At 61.2% G+C, this 18,969-nt stretch overlaps 1 protein-coding gene across 2 annotated transcripts; it reads right to left on the bottom strand.

Moving 5' to 3' along the window:
• Nucleotides 1-124: 124 nt before the first annotated feature.
• Nucleotides 125-13,006, bottom strand: SH3BP1 (SH3 domain binding protein 1). 2 transcript variants are annotated; one of them, XM_043562514.1, is made up of 18 exons: nt 12,762-13,006; nt 11,491-11,533; nt 11,145-11,249; nt 10,009-10,085; nt 9,618-9,729; nt 9,438-9,514; nt 8,790-8,934; nt 8,010-8,078; nt 7,755-7,845; nt 7,218-7,363; nt 6,403-6,514; nt 5,948-6,029; nt 5,781-5,861; nt 4,730-4,846; nt 3,932-4,029; nt 3,454-3,607; nt 2,330-2,424; nt 125-325 (listed from the first exon to the last, which is right to left on the bottom strand). In XM_043562514.1, exons 1-18 carry the CDS (start codon nt 12,818-12,820, stop codon nt 174-176), a joined length of 1,815 nt encoding a protein of 604 aa, XP_043418449.1. In that variant the 5' UTR covers nt 12,821-13,006; the 3' UTR covers nt 125-173. The 2 variants fall into 2 exon arrangements, with proteins under 2 accessions (XP_043418449.1, XP_043418448.1); XM_043562513.1 differs by having other exon boundaries at nt 193-966; nt 12,762-13,000.
• Between the last annotated feature and the right edge of the window lie 5,963 nt (nt 13,007-18,969).

Below are 18,969 nucleotides of genomic sequence, written 5' to 3'. Positions count from 1 at the left end.
TCCACTTCCCAGGGAGAGGAGTCCGTGGAAAAGCACAATGTATAGCACAGAGTAAGAGCCAAAAATGCTGGCTCTTATCATTCCAGACAGCAAGAAAGAAAGGAGGCAAAGAACAGGAAAGATCTTCCCCTTTATGAAAGTGGCTTCTTTATTTGGAGGGCAGAAAAAACCAACTATCGTTTGGGCAGCTGCTCCGGTTTTGTCCAAAATAATTTATTTACCAGCCTTACAAAAAAATACGTTGGCAAGAGACAATTAAGAGTCCTGTAGGGGCAGGCAGGCCCCTCCTTCCTTCCGGCGGCTCCCCTGGGACCCTGCCAGAGAGCTGGGAGTCGGGTGAGGGGCCCCCAAGCCCAGTGTGGGTTCAGGAGGAAAAGGTCTGGAAGTGGAGGACTAGCCTGAGTCCTCCTTGCCAGGGGGGCCGACCCAGCGGGCACCGAGGCACTTGTAGGCAGAGGCTGGAGGCCCCCAGCCCTGGGAAGGGCGAGGGCTGTGTCCTGGGTAGACCGATGGGAGGGAGGAGATGCTGACTGTTGCAGGGGAAACCGCCAGCTCAGTCGGTCTCTGAGGCAAGGCTCCTGGGCCGGGGTTGAGGGGGGAGGGCGGGGGGAGTGGAGGCCCTGCCTACAACCTCAGGGCCCCGTCCCTCCTCTGTGGCCACCCCTAGGTCCACCTGCACAGGCATGCTCAGAGACACTGCGCTAGGGGAGGCCGGCCCCGGGGAGGCTGGGCTGGGGGAGGCTGGCGAACGCCGGCTCTGGCGTCGGGCGGGCTGCGGGGGGTTGGGGGGCAAGGGGGGTGGCACCGTGGGGGCCCGGAGGCTGCTGCCGACCAGACGGCGGGGCAGGGCCTGGGGGGTCACGGGGCTGCCAGAGCCAGGGGGCGGGGGTGGGGCTGGAGGGGAGGAGCGCGGGCTGGAGACCTGGGGGGGCGGCATGGTGGGCCGGGCTGGCGCTGGGCGCTTAGCTGTGGAGGAAGGACAGGGGCAGTTAGGCATCCACATTGCCTGTGGCCAGTCCACCAAGCTCCATGCTACCGCAGGACCTTTGTACCTGCCATTCCTTCTGCCAGGAACACGGTTTCCACTGCCGGCTCCCTGACACTTAGGTCTCTCTCCGTGTCCCTTCCCCTGCCCTGCTCCAGTTACTGTCATATTTTCCCGTTGGATTTTCTTCACAGGACCTGCTGCCCTCTGAAACGACCATGGCCGTTTTTATTTTGCTTGAGTCCCCGGCTGGAACGGAAACTAAGCCAGGCCATCCCGTGCGGGGTTGGCTAGCACAGCGCGGGGCACGGATCGATACACAGTCGTTGAATGAAGAAACGCTCACCGTTCCTCTGGATTCTTGGGCCACTCTCACCTCTCGGGAGCCACCAGAGCCACCCACCCTGGTTTTCAGAGATCCTGCTACACCGTTCCGATCGCGTGAGGCAGCTGAGGAGCCAAGAGGCCTGGACACGGGTCCTGGCCCTGCCTCCACCCACTGTGGGCTTTGGGCAAATCGCTTGCCCCCCTGGGGCCTCAGTTTCCTCATCGTTAAGATGGGATGAGAGCCTGGACCTCCCAGGGCTGACACAAAGACCTTCAGGGGCTTGAGGTGCTGAGCCCCAGTGAACACCTATCCCACTTGCCCCCATCCAGGAATGGTGGCTGGAAGCCTCCTCTTGCAGGAAGGCCCCTGTGTGACCTGTCAACCCCATGCTGGTCCGGAGGGTCCTGTAGCTCTACATTGTACCCCCAGGGAGAAAACTCCAGTGCCTCCTCGGCTGGCTGGGCCCTCCCAACTGTCCTGATCACTGGCAGTGACCCCTCCTCTGAACCCTGCACCTTCTCACCTGCTGGGCTTTAGGCCAAGTCAACAGGTGAGCGCACCAAAGGGGCTCAGAGGAGCCCCGAGTTTCTTTCCACGCCCAGCCCACCGGCCCTTTGAAGCCTCTATCCCACCTCTTCACTCTGATGTCTGGACTTCTTGAGGGGCCGGACTCCACAGCCCCGCTACGCTCAGGAGGAGGGCTAACCTTTATCGAGCACTTACTGGGTACCAGCTACCAGCCAGGAGAGCACCGTTTAATTTGCCCAACAGCCCTACAACGTAGGTGTGGTTATTGTTTCATTACACAGAGGAGGAAGCTGAGGGGGCAGACAGTGAAGTCACCTGCCCAAGGTCACAGCACCGGAATCTGAACCCAGAGCGTCAGGCAGCAAACCTAGGCTCTTAGCCACCTGGATTCCTGGCCTCCCAGCTGTCCGAAAACACGAGATGGGGTGATCGCCCAGCTCCTCTCCTTGCCCACCCTCTTCCCCCCTTCCCTCCCCTGGCCAACTTACTCTTTCGAGCCATGTCCTCCCCTGGAGTGGCTGCCTCCGAGGGGCTCCTACTGACCTTGGGAGAGGCTGGTCTGGGGGGTGCCTCGGACTCTATCCTGTGAAAGAAGGAGAGGGTCAGGGTCCAGCTTGGCCATCTCCCAGAAGTCTGGAATCTTGGGGAGACTCCCAAGGCACCAGGCTAACTCTGGATCCTCCCAGGACTTGTCCCCTGCCCCTGGTCACTGGGCCTGGGATCTGTCCCCAGGCTGGGCCCCCCTCCCTCAAGAAGACGTTCCTGGCATTGGCCAGAGTTTGGGTCCGCTGAACCCCTGGCTTCCGTGTGACCCTGTGACGGTGGGTCCCCATGGGCCAGGATGGCAGGTAGAAAGCAGGGCCTCGGCTCTCGGCCTCCGTGTGATCTCCACTGAATGTTCCAGCCACGAGAAGCCAGAGAACGGACAAGAAGCAGAAGGGGCGGCCATGGCTCCTTCTGGGTTTCCTCCAGGTCTCTGCTCAGTTGGCTCCTCTTTAGGGAGGCTTTCCTGATCCCCAGGCTAGAGCAGCTCCCCACTCCCTCCCCCTAACCTGCTCTCTTCTCCTGTAAGGGCACGTATCACTGCCTGCCATGACAGTACCCATTTATGGATGTACTTGTTGGCTCTCTCTCCCCGGCCCTAGGAAAGCAAGCTCTAAGGCCAGCGTCTGTCTGTTTTGTTCCTCCGAGAAAAGTCACGGTGTGCGCCCTGCCTGGGCGATGACAGAATAGTGCCTGTTTGGTATGGAGACAACATGTACGACGGAGCCCTTCGAGATCTGAAGGACCAAAGAGAACACTGGAAGGTGTTTACAAAATTCCAGCTGACCAGCTCCCTAGTTCCGTAAATCCCCAGGGCCTGAAACAGTGCCTGGAACATAGTGGGTGCTCAGTAAACAGCCATACGACGAGCGAGGAGGCACATTAGAGGCCGAGCGGAATACAGCCTCTGGGTCTCCACCCCGTCCACTCCAAATGGGGAATCCTGGTATTTGGGATGGAAAATACAATAATGACGTTTCCCAAGATGCTGTTGGAAGCCCGGAGATCGTGCCTCAAGCTGGACATCTTGGGGCAAAGATGGGGGCCATTCATTTCCATCAGTCCTTACCTTTCCCTGGCAGCCGCTGAGGCCGGGGCAGGGGCTGGGGCTGGAGCGGGTGTGGACACAGCGACCGTTGGAAGCTCCTCAGAAGCTGGCCTGTTGCTGGCCTTGTCCTGGGGGACAGGGGCTGAGAACAGGCCTGACACGTTGAAGTTGACGTCTGCAGACAGAAGGAAGCAGGTCTTAGCTTCCAGAACCTCCGCCAGCCTTCCCGCCTCGGCCAACATCAGGGCCTCTTTCCTTTTCCCCCGACGTTATCTGGACCACATATCACCTCGCTACTCCCACGTGAGCCTCACGACAATCCCACGAGACAGGCAGGATCATCCCCATTGTATAGGGGAGACAGTGAGGCTCACGGCAGAGAAGCAATTTGCTCCGGGCCTCATAATGAGGCCGCCAGGGACGGAAGCTAAGTCTGGAGGGCACCCAGCTGGGCAGATGAGGGCACAAGGGGACACGTTCACAAAGACGGGAACTTCACCTCCCGGGAAGAGGGTGTCCGCGTTCTGTATCAGAGCCTCGACCACGCCCACCACCTGGATGGAAGACACCGAGGCTGCGTCCAGCTGGGCCTGGTCCCTGGGGCAGAAAAAGGAACGGAGGTGAGCCATCCATTCTGCGACCTGTTAGCGACCCCAACTCTGTGTGGCCCAAGCACGCCAAGTGCCTGTTCTCAGAAAGCTCAGGGACCACCGGGGGATGACGACTGTGTCGCCCACGTGCCAAATGTTCCCCTTCCTTCACCCACAACAGGCATCGCTCGCCAGGGACGGGACCCTCTTCCTCGTAGTTCTCGGCTCTAGGCTGCCTCACCCAAGTAAGTAATCGTCCTCAGCAAACGAATGAAATCTTTGTGCCATCTGTGGCCGGGTGAATTATAATGACCCCTCGCCCTTTACGGTGCATAAGACATTTCTCCATTTTCTCGTCTCATTCCCCACGCCAAACCCCTCAAAGTTGGTAATGATTTCTCTCCAATTTACAGAGGAAGCAGTGGGAGCTCCGGAGAGTGAGCTTCCTAAAGGCATTTCAGGAAGGTCGAGGGGCGGGGCTGGAACGAAAATCGCTGGGCTCCCAGCCTTCCAGGCAGCCCGCTACCAGTACCACCCAGAATGCCCATCTCCAAAGCCCCGTGGGGTCCACGCTCCCTTCGGCAGCCTGGAGAAGAGGAGCTGCTTGATCCACTCCAAGGATGGGGAAACTGAGGCCCGGGGGAACAAATAAGCAGCAGATGGGTGGGTTGGGGATCGCCGCCTTCCCCCGAGCTGCAGCCCCTCACCCTTCTTTCTCGGGAGGCCACAGCAGGTTGGGCCCCAGGACGATGGCAATGTTGCTGGGCGTCATTTTGTTCACCTCCTGCTCCTCGGCCAGCCGTGCCAGGAACTTCATCAGGTACCTGGGGAGGCAGAAGGTGGGCTTGGCCAGGGACAGGGCGTCTTTGGCCATGAACACCCATTGACGCCCTTGAGGCCTGAGAATTTCTCAGCCTGGGGTTTCCAAAGAGTGGCAAAGGTACCCCATCGGGTGGCTTAAAATTTGTTTTTGATTCCTTTTAACATTTACTTATTATTAAAAAAATTTTTTTAACATTTATTATTGAGAGAGAGAGACAGAGACAGAGACAGAGCGTGAGCAGGGAGGGCCAGAGAGACAGGAGACACAGAATCCGAAGGGGGCCCCAGGCTCCGAGCCGTCAGCCCGGAGCCCAACGCGGGGCTCGGACTCACGAACCGCGAGATCACGACCCGAGCCGAAGTCGGGCGCTCAGCTGACTGAGCCACCCAGGCGCCCCAACATTTATTTATTTTTGAGAGACAGAGCAAGACAGAGCATGAGCGGGGGAGGGGCGGGGCGGGGGACACAGAATCCAAAGCAGGCTCCAGGCTCTAAGCCGTCAGCACAGAGCCCGATGCGGGGCTCGATCCCCTGAACCGTTGCGATCACGACCTGAGCTGAGATCGAGAGTCAGATGCCCCACCGACTGAACCACCCAGGCACCCCTAAAATGTTTTAATAGTTAAATCGGCTGACCTGCTGAGCACCATATATGTGTCAGGCATTGAGCTAAGCTGAGACTCTCCCAGCCACCCTGCGGGGTAGGGACTGCTATGCTCTGTGTTTTCCAGATGAGGGCACTGAGGCACAGAGCGGTCAGTTCACCTGCCTCGGACCACAAGGTGGCAGAGGTGGGAATCTGAAGCCAGGTGGTGTGGCTTCAGAGGTTCAAGGTGTGCGTTTAGCTGCAACGTCAGGATGGAAGATAGGACCAGGCCATTTTAGCCGTGGTTTCAGAAATGCTGCTCGGGCCGAGGGGGCAGGCTTGGCCTCACCTGAGGTTGCTGAGGTTGTCCTGGGGGAGGCGGCTGCACACTTCCTGGAGGGCCTCCAGCCGGGCTCCTGGCTCCTTCAGACTGGGTGGCGGGGAGAGACCCGGTGAGCCAGGCCAGGGCCCTGGGGCCCCACCTCTGCAGCCCTGCCCTCCCCAGCATAAACTCACCTGGCTGCCCTCATCCAATCGTCATAGAGGTCAAAGGTCATCAAGGGCTCTGGCAGCTCCCGCAGATAGGACTTGAGGGCACCTGAAGCGGTGGCGGGGCGGGAGTGGGGGGGGGGCGGGGCTTAGACACAGTCCCCCAAGCCCCCTACCTCCACGCCAGTGCCCAGCTCTCTCCAACTGTTGGGAACCAGGCCCTTGTTCCCACTAATGTGTCTAGATCTGATCATTTCTTTGGGCCATGGGCCTTTTGGAGAAAATGCCAAAGGCTGGTGGACCTGGTCCCAGAAAAATGTACGTACACATGGACCCCACTTTAAGGACCCCTATGTCTCTGGAGGTGTCTCCTCGGCAGATGATCAGGCCCTCAGCCAAACTATCATGGGAGCATTTCAGGCTGTTGAGGGGAAGGGATCTGGGGGGAAGGCCCTCCTCCCGGGGCTCCTCGGGGCAGGCACCTGCCACGGCGTGGGGGTCGGAGCAGAACTCCTGCAGGCCGCGCGGGTCCGAGGCCATGGTCTGCTTGAGACGTTTCAGCACCGAGGCCCCAGCGGCCAGGCGGAAGAGGCCCTGGGGTGCGAGAGGAAACGGGCGGGGGTCACAGAGGGGCGGCAGGGGAGAACGCCCTGGCCGGGAGGCCCTGGCTCGCTCAGGGTGGGTGCTCGGCCCTCACCGGGCCTGTGTCCCCACCCGGTCTGGTGGGCAGAGTGGGGACCACAGGATGCGTGGCTGCCCTCAACTCTCAAGGTCTAGGACTCGGCGCGAAGTGGGAAGTCTGGGGGCAGAGGGGAAAGCAGCGGGGACACAGGCGTCTGGGTGGGCGCGGAAGGGAGGAAGGAGGCCCGGCAGCACTATCTAGAAGCCGAGGTCGCTCTGCGAGTAGGTTCCTCGTCTAAGGGTCTGTCCTCGGGGCAGGAGCCGATAGACCAGCGCCGGCAAGGTGCACGGGACGGATGAGGGCAGCGCGAGGCAGTGACTGCATGGGGGTCCCTGGCTTTACTGACACCTTCTCGCGTGCCACTGGGCCCGTGTTCCTCTTGGCCTCCGTCTCTCCCTCGTAAAATGGAGCTGGTGGAGGCTCCTTCCCAGGGTTTTGGGGATGACTAAACGGAGCAAGACGTGGAAAGGGTTTACGGCGTAGCGGCTGCCCATGAACATCACTCAGTGGGCCGTGATGTCAGTTTGGCAACAGGAGGCCGTGGCCTCACAGGCACCTGTGCTCTAAGGATTCCGGCCCCCGTGTCCCTTCCCGACCTGCCCCCACGGGCCCCACCTCTTCCTTCATGCCCTCAGAAAGCAGCATCATGACGCAGGCCTCGATGGGCAGGGCGATGTCCCGGCCCAGCTCTTGCAAATGGGTTCCCAGTGACACCCCATACACCCTGAAGAAGGGGGCGGCCGTCATCGAGGGGGAGGGGTCTGCAGGGACGAGACAGATCGTGGCCCAGGCTCCCCCCCGTCCCTGGACAGCCAGCCCCTGCTCCACCCACCCCCAGACATCCTCAAGGGCTAGTGCTTTGCCCAATCTCTCTCGAATCCACCCACCTCCACTGTGTCGCCCCTAGCCTGGGCCATCACCCCTTCCCTCCTGCCTCTTAAAGGTCTCCTGACTCCTGTTCTGTTCCCCTTCATTCCATCACTCTGCACGGCAGAGTGACTTCTCAGTCACAAATCGAATCGGAATGCATCTGCTCAGAACTCATCCGGGGCTCCCTACTGCCTCCCAGGATGGAGTGCAAGCATCTCAACATGCCCTGAGCAGGGCTGGGGGTGGGGGGGGGGGGTCCCCTGGGTCCGCCTGGGTCCCCACCTGCTTGGCTGTGGTTCTCCCTCAGCTCAGCCAGGGCCGTGTCCAGCGAGCTCAGAGACTTGCGATGGTAATCAGCTTGGATCTCCATGAGCTGCGGGGACAAGGGGGTGGCCCCAGAGTGGGTGAGGGAAGCTGAGCCTCCCCCCCGGAGTCCCTAAGAACACACCCCTCCCTCCCACATCTTGAAGGGTGTCTCAGGGGGCCCCTGGTGTCCACCCCTGAGTTCCACTGGCCGGAGCCCACTCTCGGACTCACGTGGATGAAGTGGTTGGCATATGTGTCCTCCTTGGTGGCGAAGTGGTAAAGGTCGGCCAAGTACTCGTCCTTGGGGACAGAAAGGGGAAGCTGAGGCCTAGAGGGGTTCGTGACTCGTCCAAGCTATACGTGGAAGGCCCCGGCCAACTCTCCTCTCTCTGCCAAGGTTTGCACTTGGGGATGGCCCACAGGGACCCCCCTCGAACTCTTACATATATATTGTGTGTTTAGAGAGAGAGAGAGAGAGATAGCACAAGCAGGTGAGGGGCGCAGAGAGAGAGAATCCCAAGCAGGCTCTGCACTGTCAGGGCAGAGCCCGATGCGGGGCTTGGACCCACGAGCCACGAGAGCATGACCTGAGTCGAAATCAAGAGTCAGACGCTTGACCGACTGAGCCACCCCGGCTCTTAAGGGACTTTTACGGCTTCTAGTCCTCATCTCTGTGCGTCATACCCTAAGCACGGTGGCTTGTCTTAGTCACCATTCATTCATCTGCTCACTCAGCAAACACACCGAGACCGTGGTGAGTAGCTCAAGTCCCCGCCTCCCAGGAATGACGGGTACGGTGTAGACACAAGAGGCCACAAGATAGTGGCAGAGTGCACACAGCTTGGAGGCTGACGGCCTGGATTCAAATCCTGGGCTCTGTTGCTTCCTAGCTGTGTGGCCTTGGGTGAGTCACATCGCCTCTCTGAGCTTCAGTTCCCTCCCCTGTGAAATGGGGTCAGTACCCGCCCTCGCCACCCCCTCACGTCCAGGGAACTCCAAGTGCTCGCTCACCTTGCACTGTTCCACCTTCCTCTTCAGTTCCTCCTCCTCCTCCTTCAGCGTCTCCACTTTGGTGGCGGTGGCCGTGTGGCTGTAACTGCCGGGGCCACCGCCCAGGCCCTGACCGCCGCCCGAGTTCTTGGCTGCCTGAGTGAGCCTGGCAACGATCCCAAGGTGGGGGGGGGGGGTCACTGTCCCCGTTGCATGTCCAGAGCCAAGTGTCCCTTCCACATGCCTGACCCCCCAAGGTTTCGGGATTTATGGATGAACATCCCAGAGCTCTGCTTGCCCTGGGCCTCCGCCCAGCCTGGGCCATGAGTGCTCAGGGGCTCCCCCTGGTGGTGGGCTTGGTGATCGCGGCCACCGAGCTCCAGAGTGGAGGGTGGGGGCGTCCTGCAGTCCAGGGATTTGGGGGATCCCTGATAGCTACCCCAGGCTCTGGAGTCACCCCCGGCTGGCACGCGCACGTGCACACCCATGTTCAGGAGGAACTCTCACATGTACCCTCACATGTGTTCCTAAAGACCGGATGAGTCCCCAAGTACACACAGTACCCAGTGGACCCTGCCTGCCCCCGCTGTTCTAGTGTGGGTTCTGTGGCTACCGTTATGGGCTGATCTAGGCATGGACCCCCCCTCCCCCAGGGACCATGGCTCCTACCTGCTCTTCAGGGTGTTCCAGTCAGACACCAGCTTCTGTAAGCTTTTCTTGTGCTTGAGGATGGCCGGCAGCTCCTCCTGGGGGCAGGTACACGGGGAGGGAGGGGGTCGGTCGGCAGGCTGGGGAGGTGGGAGCCGAGGCTGGGCAAGCTGGGCGGGGACAGGGCAGGGGGCAGGTCACCTCACTCAGCCTGCTGAGCGGCTGCAGGACATCCCTCTCCAGAGTCATCTCAAACTCGGCCAGAATGCGGGCCAGCTGGTTCTGAATGGCACAGCTCATCTCTAAGGCCTTCCTGTGGATACAACACCAGTGGGCCCAGCCCCCACAGCTCCTCACTCCCGTCCGGAAACACGTGATGGGGCCTCCTCCCTCCCCGTCACCCCCTGCCCCTTCTATCTGTCCTTCATCTTGGCTGAGCCGACACCTTCCCAGACCTGGCCGCCCTCACTGACCTGGACACCGCCCCCCGCCCCCAGCTCAAGACACTAACTACCCCCATCCTGGTCACCCGTCCCTCACCTGGAACCCCTCCCAGCCCAGATCCCCCGCTTGGCACCCCGTTCCTGCTCACCCCATGCTGGAATCAGGGTCCAGCTCCTTGAAGCTCTCGGCCATTGTGGTGGACAGAGCCATGAGGGGGAGCTTCTTCTGCAGGAAGGGCAGGGCGGGCTGTGAGCAGGGGCCCCCAGTGAGCCTCCCTCCACCCCACCCAAGCACAAGGCAGGCTTCTCGGGGGGGCAGAGCCCCACAGAGGCACTGGGTGTGGACAGGGGAAGAGGGAAGCCGGGAGGGCCACAGTCTTAGGTAGGAGTGGAGACCGGATGATGACGAGGCCCGGAGGAGTGACATCTCCCTGTGGCCCCCGTCCCCTGACCCCACCCCACCTGGGGTGCCCTTTTCCCCTCCCAGAAACCAATCAACTGGGCAGGAAGGAATGACCAAGTACCCTCACACGCTAGGAAACCAAGAACAGAAGGCAAGGAGCTTGTCCAAGGTGACACAGTTGGAAGGAGATTGAAGGCACTGGGAACACACCGGGAGCCGGGACCTTCCCCTGCCCCAGGGCATATGTGGCTGGACTGAGTCACTGCAGAGCTCAAAACCCTCCCACTGAGAGTTACTAGGAGCACCAGCTTGGGCCGGAAAGACCAGGGATCAAATCTCAGTTTTGCCACTTACTAGCTGTGTGACCTTAAGACTTTACCTCTCTGACTTCATTTCCTCCTCGGTACAAAGTGCTAATAAGGCAGCCTCCTCCTAGGGGGTGTCGTCGGCAATTAAGTGAGGCAACGCATTAACCTATCTTAGCCGCAGACTAGCGGTAATCAGTCCACAAATGCTGTTGATTAATACCAGTGAGTATTAATATCTGCCCAACTGCCACTTCCTTCAGGAAGCCCTCCCACACTGCCTCAGTGCAGAGGGCCCGCTCTGCTCTGCTCTGGGTGCAGACTGCATCGAGAAGTTCAGGTGCTGTCCGAGGCCTGGCCTTGGCTCAGGGGGTTGGTGCAGATGGGGGCGGGGTCCAAAAGGGGATGCGGAAGAGGCAGAGCCTCATCAGTACATGGCCTGAGGGGTCTTGGGACAGAGCAGTCCGGACCCTCTTGGTGTCGGAGGCTCAGACTAGCAGGGGGACCCCAGCCCCCATTGGACAGAGGTGTTTGGTCCAGGCCCCTCCTTCCCCCCCACCCCACCCTGGCCACTTACCACCCGCTTGTCCATGTCTGCCCCGCTCTGGCCCTGCAGACAGGCCTGCAGACGTTTGTGGACATTGTGGGCCGCCCGCTTGGCAGGCTCCAACCGCTGCTCCACCTGCGAGGGGGGCTCTGGGTTTACGAGGCGTGGCAGGTTGTTACCCGTCACCCCCCCCCCCCCCACCGCCCTGTTCTTTCCCAGAGCAGGAACCACCTTTCTCTTCCCTCCTCCTGGAGACCCCATGGCCAACAGCTTGGGGAATGACTCAACCCGACCCCCCAAATGGCGTCCTCGTCCTCGCGGGGCCCTCTGCTGACAGCTTGCGCGGGCCTGCCCTGCCACCCGCCCGGGCACGTACCTGGTGCAGATCCTCCCCCAGGAACTCGGCAGTCTCCGGGGTGCTGTTGGGGGGGCGGGGAGGAAGGAGCTTCTGCTGAGGCGGCCCGGGTTAGGAAACCCCCTGCCTCCCCCTGCCCCCTCAACAGGGCACCTGGACCCCGATCGTTCCCAGCGCCCCTCCTCGTTGGAGGCCACCCTGGGTGGCCCGCCTGCCTGCCTCATCCCAGTCGGAGCACATTCCGTGGGGGCGGGAATAGGATACATGACTTTTTCCTCCTCCACCCAGGGCTGTGTCCTGCGAGAGGGCGGATGAAACCCAAGGCAGTGGAGTTGAGGAGCCACCCCAGGGCCCAGCCCCTGTCTTCTGCTGACCCCGGGGGAGAAGGAGGCCAGGGTGGCCCCAAGAACGGGAAGTGTGTGAGCTCACACACTCCTGGGCTGTCAGTCACGCAGGACTCTGGCCTGGGGTGGTCGGCAGGCCCTGGGTCCCTGCCCAGGGACACACGGGACGCTGAGGCCCGGAGCCAGGGGGCCTGACTGCCCAGGCTCACACAGGCATCTGGGTAGCTGAAGACTAGAGCCAGGTCTCTGGACACCCAGTCCCCTCCCCGGAGGCCCAGAGAACGGGGAAACTCGCAACACAGGGGGCAGAGGAGAGAAAACAGGCCCTGGGTGCTCCCCAAACTTCTGGCTTCCACCCCAAGGCCTCAGGGGCTGGCGGGGGGTGGGGGGGGCGGGGGGAGGGAGAACAGAGACCCAGGGATGTTTCCACCTGAGGCTGGGAAAAGCAGAAGCAAGAGAGAGAAGCTGGAGGCCTCTGGGCTTGGTGGGGGGAAGAAGCACACAGCCGGACAAGGGAGGCCCCTCAGCCCTCCACGATGGGACCTAGTCTCCTCCCCTCCCCCAGGGTCTGGGGCCCTGATCGCCCCTCCCCCTCCCTCAGGCAACCAGAGATGGTCAGCTGGCCCCATTGTACAGAGGGGACAAGTAAGGCCAGGGAGGGTCATCCACTCAAGAGGCGCGTGGAGGCAGAGAAGACCCAGGTTCCTTGATCCTCCCTGCACTCCGCTCCAATCGGGGTGGGGGTGCCCCTTTCCCCCAAAGGGCCTAGCCCCTCCGGCCAGAGCCCGGGGAGGTGGGGGTGGCATCCCAGAGGGGAGGGAGAAAGAGAGGGGCTCCGGCCAGTCAGAGGGCGGCTGTCCAGCCGTCCCTGCCTCCCCCACCCCTCATCCCCTAGGGTCCGGGGCCGGGGGTGAGCTTGGGGCCGGGAAGGCGCGGGTTGACACTCACCGTCCCAAGCTGCCCGTCTGGGCCAGCTGCCGCATGCGATGCAGCTGCCTCTTCATCATCTTGGGCGCGGGCTGGGGGCCGCGGGGTCACGGTCGGGGGGCGGGGGGGGGGGGCGAGGGCCCGGCAGCCCCCGGCCCAGCCTGCCTGCGCCCGCAGTGCCGCTCTCTCCCCGGATGGGTGGGCGGCGCTCTCCGCTTCCTGGGCCAGCCGCGCTCCGGCGGCCGCTCGCTCCCTCCTCCTCCGCGCGCGACTCCGCCCCCAGCCCCCAGGTCACTCCTCTCTCCAAGTTTGTTTTCTCGCCCGTCCCCGGCTTCCGGGCCCCCCCCCTCCCCCGCAGGCCCCCCGGCCGGTCCCCGCGACGGTCGGGCCGGCGGCCGCCTGGTCGTCCACAGGTTGTGTGGCGGCCCCGCCCCCGGCCCCGCCCCGCCCAACCCCGGTGGCGGGAAGCAGGTAAGCCGGCTCCGGCCACCCGCGGTGGCCTCTGGGTTCCTGCCCCCCACGCAGGCCTGCGGGCCGTGGGTTTAAATAACTTTCACACACACACACACACACACACACACACACACACACACACACACTTTTTTTTTTTTAAGTTTCTTTATTTTGAGAGTCAGAGAAAGAGAGAAAGAGACAGCACCAGAGGGGGAGGGGCAGAGCGAGGGAGAGAGAGAGAGAGAGAGAGAGAGAGAGAGAGAGAGAGAGGGAGAGGGAGAGATGGCTGATGGCGCAGAGCCTGAAGTCAGGGGCTCGATGCCACAAACCCCGAGATCACGACCTGAGCCGAAATCAAGAGTCCAGCGCTCCGCCAACTGAGCCACCCAGGCACCCACTTTCGCACCCCTTTTAAAGGAGAAAGAGAGTTCCACGTTTAGGAGGCAGAGGCCAAGGACAGGCCTCTCCAACCTGTACTGGCCCATCTGGGCGGGCCCAAGGATGCTGCCCCCGGGTTCCCTCTCCCAAGGATTCCCTGGCTACCTTGAGCTAAAGGTTACCCCTGCCTGCTTCCCGACTGGAGACTGGCTGGGGACTTTGGCTTCCTGGGGCCACCTTGCTGCTTTGTGCCCTTGGACAAGTCCCGGGAACTCTGGGCTTGCCGTCTTCATTGGCCTGATGGGCCAGCTGTCCTGGCCCTGCCCATCCCGAGGAGTGGACAAGATAACCCTGCCTACTCCCGCTGCCCCTTTAAGGGGGGGGGGGTGCCCCACCCTCCAGAGGAGCTCCCTGACACCCTGCTGCCTCCATCGGTAAAGTCCCTTCTTCCAGCAAACTTCTTCAGTCCTTGCCCTTCCTCTCCGAAGGCAGTGATGTGGGTGCTGCTGTGATCCCCCAGACTCAGTAGGAGTGATTTCTTTGGCCCTCCACCCAAAACAAAGTTGCTGCATAACAAAGTGCTCCAGGGGCGCCTGGGTGGCTCAGTCGGTTAAGCGGCTGACTTCGGCTCAGGTCATGATCTCGCGGTCCGGTGAGTTCGAGCCCCGCGTCGGGCTCTGTGCTGACAGCTTGGAGCCTGGAGCCTGTTTCAGATCCTGTGTCTCCCTCTCTCTGACCCTCCCCCGTTCATGCTCTGTCTCTCTCTGTCTCCAAAATAAATAAACGTTAAAAAAAATTTTTTTTTTTTTAAAGTGCTCCATAACTGTTAGTGAATACAACATGAGAGACTTTGGGCAACAGTAGGTTCTCCTTACTCTGAACCCCCACCCTCTCCGGCATCAGGGGCCCCAGGGCTGGGGGCAGAGGGAGGGGCATCAGGTAGCGTCCGGCCCCGCCCATTGCACTTTGCTTTGTTGCGAGTTTTAACTTAGTGTGAGGATTACTTGAGCCCCTACCGTGTGTGCGTGGGCAGACTGGGTACTTCACGAGGAGGAGGACGAGGAGGAGGTCTGGCACTCAGGGAGGACTCACTGGACGCTGGCTGCTGCTCCTCCAGTCCCTAAAGGGAGAGCCAGACAGGCCCGCTGTGGGTGGGGGAGGGGCCGAGAAGGGAACGACGACCCTCCAGCTGCTGCTGCTGGAGTCAGAGCCTCCCAACTGCGAGCCCACGGCTCAAGCTGGCCCGAGGAGATCCCAGACAAGGTTCCCTAGCCCACCTCCCCGTTCTCCACTGGAAGACTGCTGGTGGGGATTCTAGTGAAAGGGCAGGCTTGAGGAATGCCTCGATGGAGGGAGAAATCAGAGTCCAGCATAGACGTGGCTGCTTAAAATGTAGGGCTGGGGAGGCGGGGGGCGCCTGGGTGGCTCAGTCGGTTGGGCGGCTGACTTCGGCTCGGGTCATGATCTCGCGGTCCGTGAGTTCGAGCCCCGCTTCAGGCTCTGTGCTGACAGCTCAGAGCCTGGAGCCTGTTTCGGATTCTGTGTCTCCCTCTCTCTGACCCTTCCCCGTTCATGCTCTGTCTCTCTGTGTCTCAAAAATAAATAAACGTTAAAAAAATATATTAAAAAAAAATGTAGGGCTCGGGTTCGCAATGCCTGGGTTCTAATCCTGGCCTGTCTGTCCCCCTTCCTCACCGGCCGGATTCCGGAACACCATGGTGGCTCCGTCTCCCCCATCTGTGCAGTGGGCACAACCTAATGGTTGCACAAATAGGAAACTGAAACCTCCTGAGCCAGCAGCTTGCCACCAGGTACCACAATTTTACCGTCTGGGAAACCTCTGGGTGTCCCCGCCCTGTTTCAGCCCTGCCTCCAGCCTGGAACACACTGGGTCTGGGCTTGTCCACTTCCCCAGCTGTTCTGAAGGTCCCTGAGGGCAAGGTCTGGCTTCTCCCTTTTCCCCCCTAGGCTTGCCCAGGCCTGAGCCCCAGCTCAGGCCTGCAGAGGGGTCAGGACACGTGGGGCTATAGCAGCAGCGGCTGGAAACAACCGGGGCCATATAATCAGCCCAGTGGAGGCCTGGGGCCTCCCCACCGGGCGCCAGGCTCCCCTCCAGTCTGACCCTCTTCTCTGTCTCGTCTGGGTGGGGCTGCTGTGCCTGTTGGCCGGGTGAGGGGTATATTTTAGGGTATACTTAAGCTCGAGCACACTTGGATGCCGAATCATAAAGCGTCGGACGCCCCAAAGGTTGGATCGTAGGCCGCCCCTCCGAAGGATGTTGTCATCAGAGACTTTTGGACCCCGCAGTGTCATCAGTGAAGGTCGAGATTGTAGTTTTAAACTGCAAATGCACAAGTGGGGGCTTCGGAGGTCACCGGCCGGCCCCTTCTCCGGTCACGAGACCTTTTCCCGCTGTGTCGCCGAGGGCTTGTTGACTTGGCTGGGTCTCCTCCGCTCGTGCCGAATCCTGTATGGCCTGGCAATGTGCCATGGTCACAGGAGCTCAAGAGACAGGGCTGACTTGAATGGCAAGTGGAGGCATTGCATCAATGGACACTTATTTCCTCCCCAGAGACAGCTAGAACAGAGCTTGAGTGTGTGTGGATGAAGCCGGCCAGCTGGGCTCAGCCTCTCGCTAGCTGGGTGACCGTGGACGAGACGGTTGACCTGAGCCTCCGTGTCCTTGGTGAAGTAAGAGCGGGAGCGGGTTCAGCCTGCGAAGTCTGGAATGAAAAGAGCCTTGCCCCCATTTCCACCTAAGTGCCCCTCCCGCCCCCCGCCGTGTGTCCTGCCTTCTTGGGGACAGTAGCTCCTATTGTCGTGTGGTCCAGCACATCCTCCGGTGGGGTCGGTATCCTCGTCCCCATTTCACGGGTGAGGCGACCAGAGCCCCTGGCCCCGGGTCCCAAGCTGGTTAAGCGGTAGAGGCCAAGTTGGAAAGCAGATCTGACAGGCTCCAAAGCCCCCGTGTGTGCTCTCCTGCCGTGCCAGATGGCACTGCTTGGAGACTCCAGAAACGCTGGCCCCTGCCCCCTCCTTCGTCCCCGGGGCTGCTCGGGGGGCCCAGGGGCCTCTGTACAGACTGCGCAAGCCTGGGACGGTCTAGCGTCGGCTGCGCAGGGAGGCCCGTGGCTGGGCGCTGAGGCCGTGCTAGCAGGGGTCAGCCGTGGGGCCGCATTTCAGACACTTTGACAGGTTGCTCGTCCGTGGTCATGTCCGTGCTGGGCTCCGAGTGGAGGCTTCTGCCCAGAGCAGCTAGGCATGTGGTATGATCTCGGGGGCTCTGAAAACCCCCCTGCCTTCTCGAGCCGGAACGACTTTGCCAGAAGGAAACCCCGGGGGTGGGGCCGGGGCAGGGGGACTTCACGATCCTGACAGCCCCGGAGAGCCTGTGCCCTTAACCCTGACTGCAGGGAACAGCGGTCCAACGGAGGGCTGGGGAGGACTTGGGAGACAGAGCGGCCCCTCCCAGGACTGCTGGTTGGACTCGGGCCCTAACGTGTGCCTTCGGGTCTCAGTTTTCCCATCACTACAGGCCGTTCTGAGGACGGCGGGAGAGGGTGCCTGCGGCAGGTCTGTGCCAGGCCGGGCCCCGGGCTGGCCCCCGTGCTCTCCGCCTGCGCGGACACTGGGGGCAGGGAGCGCCGGATGGCAGCAGAGACGGGCTTCTTGTGGCTGCCACAAACTTAAGCCGTGCGCTGCGGTTGCCAAAAAAGAAACCCAAACGAGTTGCTGTGTCCAGCCGCATGAATAGAAGTGGAAGTGTGGCTTCGAGGTCTGGGAAGTCCCACTGCTCCCGAGATGGGGGTGGGGGTGACCCTTCGAGAGACAGAACACTCCTTCCCTGCTCACCCCCGTCCAGCCCAAGCACCCCAGAGGCTCTGGGTCTCCTGGGCAGTGCTCCGGACCTCTGGTGGGATCCACACACAAGCTGGGGGATGACTCCCAAGCTGGGGGATGACTCCTCCAGGGACTGGAGGCTGAGGGCCGCCTCCCATGATTAGACCCCACCCCCAGCCCCTTAGACAGATGCGGGGCTCCTGTGGCACCTCAGCCCCACCTCCCTCCCATCGCTCTGCCCTGACATGCTGAGCTCCCGGCTCGTAGGTTCCATGCCAGCCTGTGAGCTGACCGCAGGGCCAAGCCTGGGACGGGGCTGCTCAGAGGCACCTGTGGGATGGCTGACAGTTGGATGGATAGACCAGGAAAAAGGGAAGACGGTAGGTCCGAAAGAGGAAAGGGGTATCCCTGTCCCTGGAGCATCTGGGTCACTCCTGGCCAAGAGCCTGGGGAACCCCTTTGCTCAAGGATGCTCCAGAAGGCCTCAGCAGGGCCTTGTAGTTCACTGGGCCCCTCCCCACTATCACAAAGGAACCTAAAGGGGGCGCCTGGGTGGCTCAGCAGTTTGAGCGTCTGGCTCTTGGTTTCGGCTCAGGGCACGATCTCAGGGTTCATGGGTTCGAGCCCCACATCGGGATCTGTGCTGACAGCACGGAGCCTGCTTGGGATTCTCTCTCCCTTTCTCTCTCTCTCTCTGACCCTTCCCAGCTTGCACTCTCTCTCTTGAAAAAGAAATAAATTTTAAAAATTGTTAAAAAAAAAAAAAAAAAAAAAGGAACCCAAAGGCCAGAAATGGAAGCACCTTGCTCAAAAATCACACAGCAAGCCAGGGACCCCACTGAGAGCAGGCCCAGACTCCCAGCTCGAAGCTGCACACATTCCCACCCCAACCAGCAGCCCTTCCACAGCTGGTAAGAGACGGTACTCCAGGTGGTGCCCCTGGGACGCCAGGGTGGCATTACAGGGAGTAAAGTTTTCTGTCATTTAGAAGAACCTTCCTACTAGACGCTGTCGTTCAGACACCTCACAATTGTCCGCGCAGAGTCTGGCCTGGTGGGGAAGGATCAGGAACCAGGCCCTGTCGCTGGGGGGGGGGGGGGGAGGGGGGGGCGGGGCGCACGCGGAGGGGTCAGGGCGTCTGGAAACCTTGCTGCAGGAGGGCTGTGTTTGTGTGTGTGTGTCGGGTGGTGGTGGGGGGGCACTCCATAGAGATCTGCACCGATGGGAAGCTCTCACCCTGTGCGTCCAGTGAGGCCTGGCACAGAGAAACATGCCTCATTTGCTCAACGGAAAAAAGCACCCAGGCTGTTCTCCAGCGCGTCCCGATGGTATCCATGGGCAAGAGGTTCAGCCCGGGAAGGACAAGGTTGGGCAAAGCGAAACCGGCTTGTTAAATGCAGGCCTTCCCATCATCTGCTAGGGAGGACAAACGGCAGGCAGCCTTGCCCAGACTTTTCGAAACGGGAACCCTCTCCTGCAGAGCAGCATGTGGGGCCGGCTCCACATCACGCGGCAATCCCCGGGGCTAACTCCCCCTTGCTCTGCGCCGCGGTGGCCA

The sequence above is a fragment of the Prionailurus bengalensis genome, chromosome B4 (assembly GCF_016509475.1).
Source record: "Prionailurus bengalensis isolate Pbe53 chromosome B4, Fcat_Pben_1.1_paternal_pri, whole genome shotgun sequence".
Taxonomy (NCBI): Eukaryota; Metazoa; Chordata; class Mammalia; order Carnivora; family Felidae; genus Prionailurus; species Prionailurus bengalensis.
This window is presented reverse-complemented; position numbering and strand designations above follow the sequence as displayed.

Coding starts and splice junctions, on each gene's coding strand:
- SH3BP1 (XM_043562513.1), bottom strand. CDS start 12,820: ATGATGAAGAGGCAGCTGCATCGCATGCGGCAGCTGGCCCAGACGGGC. Junction 9,730..10,008: donor GACCCTGATTCCAGCATGGG/GTGAGCAGGAAC, acceptor TTGTATCCACAG/GAAGGCCTTAGAGATGAGCT. Junction 6,030..6,402: donor CGACCCCCACGCCGTGGCAG/GTGCCTGCCCCG, acceptor CCACCGCTTCAG/GTGCCCTCAAGTCCTATCTG.